Source organism: Eubalaena glacialis, chromosome 6 (assembly GCF_028564815.1).
Source record: "Eubalaena glacialis isolate mEubGla1 chromosome 6, mEubGla1.1.hap2.+ XY, whole genome shotgun sequence".
Taxonomy (NCBI): domain Eukaryota; kingdom Metazoa; phylum Chordata; class Mammalia; order Artiodactyla; family Balaenidae; genus Eubalaena; species Eubalaena glacialis.
The window spans coordinates 114,955,101-114,967,585 of NC_083721.1; the positions used below are offsets into that span (position 1 = coordinate 114,955,101).

The 12,485-nt window shown below is 38.4% G+C and overlaps 1 protein-coding gene across 1 annotated transcript in view; it reads left to right on the forward strand.

Moving 5' to 3' along the window:
- The first annotated feature begins 880 nt into the window (after positions 1-880).
- Positions 881-12,485, forward strand: part of GPR149 (G protein-coupled receptor 149) — a 79,488-nt gene continuing 67,883 nt past the window's right edge. The window contains exons 1-3 of the mRNA XM_061193530.1: positions 881-1,903; positions 2,853-3,045; positions 8,159-8,616. Coding sequence (XP_061049513.1) covers positions 881-1,903; positions 2,853-3,045; positions 8,159-8,616 — 1,674 coding nt within the window. The remainder of the gene's footprint in view (positions 1,904-2,852; positions 3,046-8,158; positions 8,617-12,485) is intronic.

Consider the following 12,485-nt stretch of genomic DNA (forward strand, 5'->3'; position numbering starts at 1 on the left):
CTTCCTCCAGTGGACTGTGGAACAGAGAGGTCTAGATAAGAGTAAAAGCAGCCCCTTAGTAGAGTAGCGTGGACCTCTCAAAGCAGTTATTTGTCATTCACATCAAGCCTGAGCAAGTATTTGGGTTAGTTTTATATGTCAAAACCGAAGGGGAAGGCTTAGCAAAAACATTGTCTCTTGCTCCGAATAAGGCAGGCTGAGGAGATGTACATCATTTCGCTCACACGCTGAACTCCCCTCCCTTTTGTTCCTGCTTCTCTCCTGCTTGGAGCTGACTCCTCCTTCCTGCAGCTCTGAGGATCACAGGCTGATTGAAGAACACAGAGGTTCCGATGGGGAGCTGTGCTCAGTGACTCACTCTCTCTCTCATTTTCTCTCTGTCTCTGTGTCTCTGAACCGGCAAAGCTGAAAACTACCTGATAATCTCTCTGCCTTTGAATCCAGCTCTGGAACCAAATGCATCATTTTACTGCTCTTAAAAACTGAATAGAGTTTGATTACCTCAAGCCAAAGCTGCTTTGCTCCATAAGAAGGACCCGAAAGGACCCACACATCATTGTTTTTCAATCTACTTGAGGAGCTTTTGCTTTCATGCCTGAAACTTGCTGGTTTCAGGAGGGAGTTTTTGGTTTGTCTGTTTTTAATTGAAATGTTGAAAAGTTTGTTATTGCTGCTTTAAGTGGAACCCAATTTTAAAATATAGGTTGAGTCAGATCTAAAGGAGACTTGTCTGACCATTTTCTGCCGGGACTGACTGGTGAACATCTTGAGGGAAACTTGGTAGGAGATAATGAGATCTGATTTGCAACTAACCGCCATACTTAATTTTGAGAATATTTATAGACTCACTGAAAAAGAAATTAAATATTGACCAAGGATAATGTCTGTATTTCTCAGTAACTTATCAACAAATGACTCTAGCCTGTGGAAAGAAAATCATAATTCGACAGATCTTTTAAATCCGCCAGGAACCGTGAATATCTATCTTTTTTGCCTGACATGCTTAATGACTGTCGCAGCCCTGGCAGGCAGCATTTATTCACTAGTTTCCCTCATGAAAACGCGGAACAGAACTGTTGTGTCCATGCTTGTGGCGTCCTGGTCTGGGGATGATCTCATGAGCGTCTTGTCCGTGACCATCTTCATGTTTTTGCAGTGGCCAAATGAGGTCTCTGACTACTTCCAGGCTCTGTGCACCACCTCTGCCTTACTATATTTATGCCAGGGCCTCTCGAGCAACTTGAAGGCGACTCTCTTAGTCTCCTACAACTTTTACACGATGCGCAGGGCTGTGGGGAGCCAGGCAGCCTCCAGGAGATCCGGCCAGGTGCTCGGCGTGGCGCTGACGGTGTGGGCAGCCAGCCTGCTGCTCTCGGCGCTTCCTCTGTGCGGCTGGGGCGCCTTTGTACGCACGCCTTGGGGCTGCCTGGCCGACTGCTCCAGCTCCTACGTGCTGCTGCTTTTCGCTGTGTACACTTCGGCCTTCGGACTCCTCGCCGGCCTCTCGGTCCCCCTCACTCACCAGCTGCTGTGTTCGGAGGAGCCGCCAAGACTCCACGCCAACTACCAGGAAATTTCCCGCGGAGCTTCCACTCCAGGGACCCCTTCAACGGGGGGGAGAGTGCTTTCCCTGTCCCCAGATGATGCCCCGGGCCCGGCCCTGCGGTGCTCTGGAGGATGCTCCCCGAGCTCGTACACCGTGTTTGGACCGGGTCTGCCCGCGAGGGCAGGGCTGGGGCTGGGGCAGGGGCCGGGGCGCGGTGCTACCGCTGTGGCTGGAGCCTGCAGGCGTGAGGACCGGGGGACTCTCTATGGCACCAGGAGCTTCACCGTGAGCGTAGCGCAGAAGCGCTTTTCTTTGATGTTAGCGATGACAAAAGTCACCCTTTGGCTGCCCATGATGGTAAAAGTGCGGTTGCTCACAGAGCGCGGGGGGGTGTGCCAGGCAGTATGAGTGCGTGTTGAGACCAGCGTCCCCGGTTTGGAGGGTCACCCAGAGACGTGCATTAAGTCCGCTTACGAATGTATCTCGCTTGGTTTTAGAGAAGCACTTGGAGGAAGGCCGTTCACGGGTAGGACTAGCAGCCGCGAAGCCTTTGCTGCTAAGTGCTTCTCGGTTCAAAACTGGGGAGGAGGATGGGGAGCGCTTTCAGGCGCGGGAGACTTAGTTTTCCGAGATCTCTCATGGTCAAGGGTGTCCTTTTCTCTCGTAGCGATATCTGGGAGTATTCAGAAGAGAAGGGAGGTAGTAAAGAGGGTGTTTGCCCCCAGTCTTCTGTCATGCCCTTCTCTCTGCTCCATTCCTCCCTCGTAAGGACGCCGCCCATCCCCAGCAGGGAGAGAGGAGAGGCGTGATCAGAAGTAGAGACAGCAGAAAGTAGACAAAACAGGCTTTTGTTCAAGCCTCCAGGAAAGAGCCCAGCTGAGAGGTGGCGGGTGGTGCCCTAGTGTGACAAGCATAACCTGGCAGAGGTGAGGGGCCAGGGATGTGACAAAGGACATCCGGAGTACCAGGTACAGGTTTCACACACGCTTGCCTGTTTTCTGGGATAACGTTTTCCGTATTGTGACTGTGCTTCCCTGGTGGAAACTTGAGCTGGCAGCTAGCACAGACCAGGCTCTCAAGAGTGGAAACCCTCAAAGCCTGTGCAGTCTGGGGCAGCGGGCCTCCTCCCAAGGAATCCCAGTAGTCCATCACCAAAACCGAGGTTGCCAGCCCAGGAGCAGAGCTTCTGGCTCTCAGACAGGAAAGGGTCCTGGAGAAGGGAGCTGGGGCAGCATGCTTGAGGGAAAGGCTTGGCAAAATGGAAAATGTTATCCTAGGATAGGTCTGAAGCTCTCTGCTTTTGCAGATCCACATGGTGGTCCAGCACGTCGTGGGCTCTCAGAGCCTTCCCTTTGAGACGCTCAGCTTTCTGCTAACCCTCCTGGCCACCACTGTAACTCCAGTGTTTGTCTTGTCCAAACACTGGACACGCTTGCCCTGTGGCTGCATCATCAACTGCAAGCAGAACACATATGCAGTGACGTCTGATGGGAAAAAACGTAAGTCCTGAACAGTGCAGAGTTTGGGAACAATATGCATATGGTCAAATACAGAAAGGTGGTCTATTGAGAGAGTTGCCTTAGTAGGGGATGAAGAGTCCAAGGACAAATGAAGTGGTAAATAAAGGGAAGAAATTATAACGTGAAACAAGTATTAGCGCAGTATTGGAGTAAGTTTTAAATGAGGCAAGTTTAAAACAACTCTGTGAACTGCTTGTACATTGAATAATTATTTTAGGTAAGAAAAAAAGAATTCATTCAACACAGCATGAAGTCAGCAAAGGCCTTTAGGTGTTATATCTACCATAGCTCTTAGCCTAGAGTAGAAAATAACTCCCCTTCCCAAATCTACGTATGAGAAGTCTGCATCTTTGAAAAGTTAAAAACTCATTATATTAAAGTTCATTATTGTTGAGTGGAAGAGCAAAGAAAAGCATTTTCTTTAGTTTGCTGCTTATATTCTTCCAGGGTTTTGGAAAGTTTTCAGAGTAAGCAATAGGAGTGACTAAAAACAGTTCCAAAACAAATTTTAAGTGTTTGCCTCTGCTTTTAGAAAACATACATATATACACAAAACAACCCCGCAAACACCTGTAATTTCAAAAAAGGACAAAGGTGGCAGAGTTTGTCAATGTATGTTCATGTATGAATCTAGCCATGCTAGTTATTTAAAAAAAAAAAAAAAAAAAAAAACTATGTTCTAAAGAGTACCTCTAGACCAGGAGTGCGGTCAATTATAAAACTCACTAGAGTGTAATTGTTCCTGTTCTGAGACAGGAAAAGTTGAAGAATGACCTGTATATTTTGACTCTGCCAGGAAGGAAAAGGACATTTTTTTGTCATTCCAGACAAAAGATAGGATGTTCTACCATTTAATAAATCCAAGACTACGTTAGTGTATGCTGGATTAACTGTTCCATTAATTGTCCTTTGCTCAGAATAAGCAAGTAGATTATTCTTTAATAGAGAAGAAAGAATAAATAAAAACAGTCCATCTTAGACTATTTAGGGCTATGAAAACTGGAGACTATTAAAGAATATTCTGCAATCAATTCTTCAACAGATTTATTTTATAAACATTCAGTAGTCATGAACTGGTCATTTTCCATGTATTCATGACATTTAATGTCTAGATAATTTTCAAATGACCAGAAGATTTTTTTTAGTGTTAAGGATGCCATGAAGTTTTATTGTTAATAGATGCCAAATTCATCTATGCCCTTAAAATAAAATAACCATGGAACTTGTAATAAGTATGTGCTTTTGGATATTAATATCCAGAGCAACAGTGACACAGAAAATTAATAATAAATCTTTTTGAACCACATAGAAGAACATAGAACATATAAAAATCACTTACAAGCCTGAAAGTTCTACCATTCTATCAAACATTAATATTTTGTCACTAAATTAATGAACTAACCCCATCTTATAGTATTTAAAATTGTGAGAGAGTCAAGAAGAGTTTAGGGCAGTCATTTTTAAGAACTAAAGGGCACCTCTATCAGAGCTGAAAACAAAGCAATGCAACAGATCTATCACTATAAATGGTCTAGGAAGCACTCTATCTTATACTGCACAAAATAGAAGAAACTACAGCAGGCTAGCAGAATCAATAATCATGCTAATATCTCATGTTTGAAATTAGAACCATGCCTTTCAAGATCAAAATAATATTTTTCCTCTAAAATTACCGTTGCCCTTATTTGTATTTATTTTAAAATTTCAGGGAAGTTGTTGAAATGTGAGCTTAGAGAGGCATGGCTTCGAAAATAAAATGTGAGAAATGTTAGTTTAAAATGGCTCCATTCTCTTTTTTTTTTTTCTAACATCTTTATTGGAGTATAATTGCTTTACAATGGTGTGTTAGTTTCTGCTTTATAACAAAGTGAATCAGCTATACATATACATGTATCCCCATATCTCCTCCCTCTTGCGTCTCCCTCCCACCCTCCCTATCCCACCCCTCTAAGTGGTCACAAAGCACCCAGCTGATCTCCCTGTGCTATGCGGCTGCTTCCCACTAGCGATCTATTTTACGTTTGGTAGTGTATATATATATATATGTCCATGGCACTCTCTCACTTGATCCTAGGCTCTGCCACAGGAAAATTATAAGAATAAGAATGATGTACTTTCCTTGTCTGAGGACGCCCCATAAATTTTCCTATTGCTAGGATGACACAAAAACAGAATTTTGAAACTCCAAAGATGGCTCATCCTCAGGTGGGCAGGTGCTTGATCAGTTATAGTACTTTGATGGCTCCAGTTTCACATTTAAGCTTTTTCTCCATAACAAATTAATATCGCCCTTTTACATTCTTTTGCTGGGAACTCCAGAAGCAAGAAAAGGAAAATATTTTTTCCTAACTCATATTTACCGTAGGTTCATTTTGGTGATGTAAGCATAATTCTACATCTCAGCTTCACTGTATGGATACTGAGAGACATGCAGCCAGAAAATGAATGTCAGTAATGGAAAATAATTTCCAGAAATAATAGTTCTCTCCTGTTTTCAACAATAATCTGTATTACTAGTGTCTCAAAACAAAAGTGGTTTAAAAAAAGATGGTTTTAACACAGAGGTCTCAGGTGGTAGACATATGGATTGGATATGGCTTTCAGACCCATTTGGTTTGCATGACATGATGCGTTCTTTTTTAAATTAAATAAACAGTTAAAATAAAATATTTTCTATAAAAATCAGATTTTCAGCTTCTGTTTTTTGACAAAGTCAAAGTATCTGGTGACATGTTACTCTGAAGAATTATGTATATTTATAAGCTGATATAATTACTTATGTCTAAAATTGTCATTAGTAAGATGTGATTAAAAGCAGAAGACTAGAGCTATTTCATGCCTTATCCAGGGTTTTGCTTTTCAGAGCAAATGTAACATTATACTTATTTTTCATAAGTGTACTATAGACTTCAAAAGACCCTGACTCTATTCTGATGGTCTTTAAGTTTCTTGTAAGTTACTAGTCAAATATTGTCAACTCTGTTATGTTGTTATAACCTATTACCTTCATTGGTTAGTCAGAATTTACCTCTAGTGTTAAGGAAAAGTCAATAACAAGAAATGTTTCTATTGGTTACATTTCATAATTAATGTACTTCCCTTAACGTAAAGATAGCACATCAGGGACATTGTGCTTCCATTAACAAATTTCTCTCATGGATCTGATTGGCAGTAAAGCAATTTCACACAGAGGTTAATGGCTCCAATTCTGGAGTCAGCTTTAAATTAAAATCTCTTTACCAGGTAAGTAATCTTAGGTAGGTTTCTTTTATCAGCCTCAGTTTTCTCAAATGCAAAATAGAACCAATATGCCTTTTATTATGTAGGGTTGTTGTTTTGTTAAATGTCATGACCTATGTGCATAACTGTCCCTGGAATGCTCTAGTTCCCCACTGTATCTTTCTCAATCACACTTCCTTCTCATAGCCTACCTCAGACTGCTTCTTACACCCAGTGATGTGGAAGTAGATTCTCCATCGACACATTCTGCACAGTTCTTTAAAAACCTTACTCACTTTTGCTTTATATATTTCATGGTTATAATACACAGCTAATAAAATATATAGCCACAGATATCCATTTATATGATAAAATTGGGATTTTATGACAGTTTTTGTTTGCTTAATATCCTTGAATTGACCACTTGTCACTTTATAACTTTTTTTAGAGAAAAAGGAAACCCAACAATAACTAAAACGTCCTTTTAGTTCTTTCAGCTTTCACACTATTAAAGTAAATTAAAAATTCTAATTTAATTTTACTGGACTATATTACTAGAAAAAGTTAAGTAGTACTATAAATGAAATAGTGTATAATGTTAACATCTGTTTCTACTTTTCCATTTTCTTTGAATAGAAATTTGTGTTTGTATCCTGGCTCAATGAATGTTTTGGCTCAAATAATGAATGATACCTATAAATTCTCTTTCAGTCAGCAGAATTGGTTTGTAAATCTTCAGTTCTGAGACAATTTCAGTAATAGAATCAGCATATGAATGACATGAGGTTGTATTGTAAAATGAATCAAATTTTACCTGTTGTTCTCATAGAAATTTTATAGTTTTTAATAAATTTTTCCACTAAGGATAGCTAAATGTGTGCTATAAAACACAGAACTATCCAAGTAGAAAAAAGTTTTGAAATGAGCCATGTTTGAAAGATGAAAATCAAAACATTACATTGCATTTTGTCTACCATCTTGATATAGCTTCATTCTTAATACACAAAAAGTATCTAGTATTTAATGACATTCACATACAACAATTGTATCACTTCTGTCACATTCTCATGTGTTATTCTGCTAAGACTTTATACAGTATTCACCAAATAGTAGTGCTATATGTAAGATACCATCATATTTCACCTGATTTAAACCATGGAAAGTTTTATGTGTTCCTGCTAAACTCATCTTGTAGTTAATCAGTTATAGACATGTTGTAAAGTGCTTCAGTTCACAGAAATATGTCTATATACTCTTCTTTACAATTCATTTCAAATTTATTCAGAAATGTACATATTATTTTTAAAAGTTTAAAAACTGTATTGTAGCATTATCTAATTTTTACTGTATGCATTTATAAACATATAAATGTCAGGAATGATATACATCAATATATTTAAAGCAGTTATATCTGTTGTTGGTATTGCCAGCAGAATAGCTCAAGTAATATTAAGAGCTTTTTAATAATTAAGTTGTAGCAAAATAAAATTTATAAACAATGTATTTTATCCCCAAATAAAGAAATGTAGAGATAATTGGTAGACTGATAGAGCTAAAACTAAAACTGAGTGGATATGAGACTATTCTAAATTATGGATAAATTTTTTACATAAAATTTCTTTAAAGACTTCAGTGTTCTGGAGTTGTATGTATTTCAAGCCTTCCATTGTGTAAGTGAGAAAAGTTAGGCCCAGAGTGATAAGATGGTTGAATTTGTGAGGCACAGTTGCTTTGCATAATTGACAAGAAGTAAACAAACATAATTCAACTAATCAGGTTGAATTCACTTTCCTATTTTTATTCATTTTGTATATCCAAGCACTGTTTATATCTATCTTCCTAATCATGGAATTTTGTTTTTGTTTTTACATAGCCAAGAGGAGATGCTTTGAATTCAATCTATCATTTCAACGAAGTTATGGAATTTATAAAATAGCACATGAAGATTACTATGATGATGATGAAAATTCAATATCCTATCACAATCTCATGAACTATGAGTGCAAAACTACAAAAAACTCTCAGAGAGACTCTCATAATATATTCAATGCCATAAAGGTGGAAATCAGCACCACACCCTCTCTGGACAGCTCCACACTAAAAGGCATCAACAAATGCACGAACACTGATATTATAGATGCTAAACAGGATTCCCACAATGAAAAAGGTGTTGATCCACTGCTCTCTGAAAAAACAGAAGGTGATATTAAATATGACGAAACCACCCTTTTGGAAGGGCCAGAAAGAAGACTTTCTCATGAGGAGAGTCAGAAACCAGACCTTTCAGACTGGGAATGGTGTAGGAGTAAATCAGAAAGAACCCCTCGTCAGGTACAGTAAAGGTTGTTATTCCTCTTAAATTAAAAGTGAGACCAAATATGACAGCATGCAAAAAAATTATCCGTTGCTTATTTCATTCATCCAACTCCAAGGTTATCTTCACTTAACTCAATTAATTTCCATAATACTAAATTTTATTTCGAAGTGTCTTTTTAAATTTTTTTAATTAGTTCTGCACTTTCAGTCAAATTCTATATATTTTGGAATTGGCAGAGCTAAACAGGATCTTTGAGACGAACCTCTATTTTAACCTCAAGTAATCTGTGTAAATTCAGACTAGACTCTCAAAACTTATTTCAAATTAGTAAACTTGTAGGTTTTATATTTTTTCTTCACCTGAAAAGTTTACACAAGTGTCCAAAAGAGGTTTTGGGGCAAATGTTTATACAACTACCAGTAAACAGGTAGTCCTTTTGCGACTCTACTACTCACATAGCTTGCCTATTAGTCTTTTTTTTCTTTTGAATTTTATTTCTTTATTTTTTTATACAGCAGGTTCTTTTTTTTAAACATCTTTATTAGAATATAATTGCTTTACAATGGAGTCTTAGTTTGTGCTGTATAACAAAGTGAATTAGCTATACATATACATACATTTCCATATCACCTCCCTCTTGCGTCTCCCTCCCATCCTCCCAATCCCACCCTGCTAGGTGGACACAAAGCGCCGAGCTGATCTCCCTGTGCTATGCAGCTGCTTCCCACTAGCTATCTATTTTACATTTGTTAGTGAATATATGTCCATGCCACTCTCTCACTTCATCCCAGCTTACCCTTCCCCCTCCCCATGTCCTGCAGTCCATTCTCTATGTCTGCATCTTGATTCCTGTCCTGCCCCTAGGTTCTTCAGAATCCTTTTTTTTTTTAGATTCCATATAGATGTGTTAGCATACAGAATTTGTTTTTTCTCTCTCTGACTTACTTTACTCTGTATGACAGTCTCTAGATCCATCCACCTCACTACAAATAACTCAATTTCATTTCTTTTTATGGCTGAGTAATATTCCATTATATATATGTGCCACAACTTCTTTATCCATTCGTCTGTCAATGGACACTTACGTTGCTTCCATGTCCTGGCTATTGTAAATAGAGCTGCAATGAACATTGTGGTACATGACCCTTTTGAATTATGGTTTTCTCAGGGTATATGCCAGGAGTGGGATTGCTGGGTGGTATGATAGTTCTATTTTTAGATTTTAAGGAATCTCCATACTGTTCTCCGTAGTGGCTGAATCAATTTACATTCGCACCAACACTGCAAGAGGGCTCCCTTATCTCCACACCCCCTCCAGTATTTATTGTTTGTAGATTTTTTGATGATGGCCATTCTGACTGGTGTGAGGTGATACCTCATTGTAGTTTTGATTTGCATTTCTCTAATGATTAGTGATGTTGAGCATTCTTTCATGTGTCTGTTGGTGATCTGTATATATTCTTTGGAGAAATGTCTATTTAGGTCTTCCACCCATTTTTGGATTGGGTCGTTTGTTTTTTTGATATTGAGCTGCATGAGCTGCTTGTATATTTTGGAGATTAATCCTTTGTCAGTTGCTTCGTTTCCAAATATTACTCCCATTCTGAGGGTAGTCTTTTCACCTTGTTTATGGTTTCCTTTGCTGTGCAAAAGCTTTTAAGTTTCATTAGGTCCCATTTGTTTATTTTTGTTTTTATTTGCATTTCTCTAGGAGGTGGGTCAAAAAGGATCTTTCTGAGATTGATCTCATGGAGTGTTCTGCCTATGTCTTCCTATAAGAGTTTTATAGTGTCTGGCCTTCCATTTAGTCTTTAATCCATTTTGAGTTTATTTTTATGTATGGTGTTAAGGAGTGTTCTAATTTCATTCTTTTACATGTAGCTGTCCAGTTTTCCCAGCACCACTTCTTGAAGAAGCTGTCCATTCTCCATTGTATATTCTTGCCTCCTTTATCAAAGATAAGGTGACCATATGTGCATGGGTTTATCTCTGGGCTTTCTGTCCTGTTCCATTGAACTATATTTCTGGTTTTGTGTCAGTACCACACTGTCTTGATTACTGTAGCTTTGTAGTATAGTCTGAAGTCAGGGAGCCTGATTCCTCCAGCTCCGTTTTTCTTTCTCAAGATTGCTTTGGCTATTTGGGGTCTTTTGTGTTTCTATACAAATTGTGAAATTTTTTGTTCTAGTCCTGTGAAAAATGCCTTTGGTAGTTTGATAGGGATTGCATTGAATCTGTAGATTGCTTTGGGTAGTATAGTCATTTTCACAGTGTTGATTCTTCCAATCCAAGAACATGGTATATCTCTCCATCTGTCTGTATCATCTTTAATTTCTTTCACCAGTGTCTTATAGTTTTCTGCATACAGGTCTTTTGTCTCCTTAGGTAGGTTTATTACTAGGTATTTTATTCTTTTTGTTGCAATGGTAAATGGGAGTGTTTCCTTAATTTCTGTTTCAGATTTTTCATCATTAGTGTATAGGAATGCAAGAGATTTCTGTGCATTAATTTTGTGTCCTGCTACTTTACCAAATTCATTGATTAGCTCTAGTAGTTTTCTGGTAGCATCTTTAGGATTCTCTATGTATAGTATCATGTCATCTGCAAACAGTGACAATTTTACTTCTTCTTTTTTGATTTGGAACCCTTTTATTTCTTTTTCTTCTATTATTGCTGTGGCTAACACTTCCAAAACTATGTTGAATAATAGTGGCGAGAGTGGGCAACCTTGTCTTGTTCCTGATCTTAGTGGAAATGGTTTCTGTTTTTCACCATTGAGAACGATGTTGGCTGTGGGTTTGTCATTTATGGCCTTTATTATATTGAGGTAAGTTCACTCTATGCCTACTTTCTGGACGGTTTTTATCATAAATTGGTGTTGAATTTTCTCAAAAGCGTTTTCTACATCTTCTGAGATGATCATATGGATTTTCTCCTTCAATTTGTTAATATGGTTTATCATATTGATTGATTTGCATATATTGAAGAATCCTTGCACTCCTGGGATAAACCCCACTTGATCATGGTGTATGATCCTTTTAATGTGCTGTTGGATTCTGTTTGCTAGTATTTTATTGAGGATTTTTGCATGTTCATCAGTGATACTGGCCTGTAGTTTTCTTTTTTTGTGGCATCTTTGTCTGGTTTTGGTATCAGGGTGATGGTGGCCTTGTAGAATGAGTTTGGAAGTGTTCCTCCCTCTGCTATATTTGGAAGAGTTTGAGAAGGATAGGTGTTAGCTCTTCTCTAAATGTTTGATAGAATTCACCTGTGAAGCCATCTGTCCTGGCCTTTTGTTTGTTGGAAGATTTTTAATCACAGTTTCAATTTCAGTGCTTGTGATTGGTCTGTTTTTATTTTCTATTTCTTCCTGGTTCAGTCTCGTATAGCTGTGCTTTTCTAAGAATTTGTCCATTTCTTCCAGGTTGTCCATTTTATTGGCATATCGTTGCTTGTAGTAATCACTCATGATCCTTTGTATTTCTGCAGTGTCAGTTGTTACTTCTCCTTTTTCATTTCTAATTCTATTTATTTGTGTCTTCTCCCTTTTTTTTCTTGATGAGTCTGGCTAATGGTTTATCAATTTTGTTTATCTTCTCAAAGAAACAGCTTTTAGTTTTATTGATCTTTGCTCGTGTTTCCTTCATTCTTTTTCATTTATGTCTGATCTGATCTTTATGATTTCTTTCCTTCAGCTAACTTTGGGGGTTTTTTGTCCTTCTTTCTCTGATTGCTTTAGGTGTAAGGTTAGGTTGTTTATTTGAGATATTTCTTGTTTCTTGAGGTAGGATTGTATTGCTATAAACTTCCCTCTTGGGACTGCTTTTGCTGCATCCCATAGGTTTTGGGTCGTCGTGATTTCATTGGCATTTGTTGACTTCTT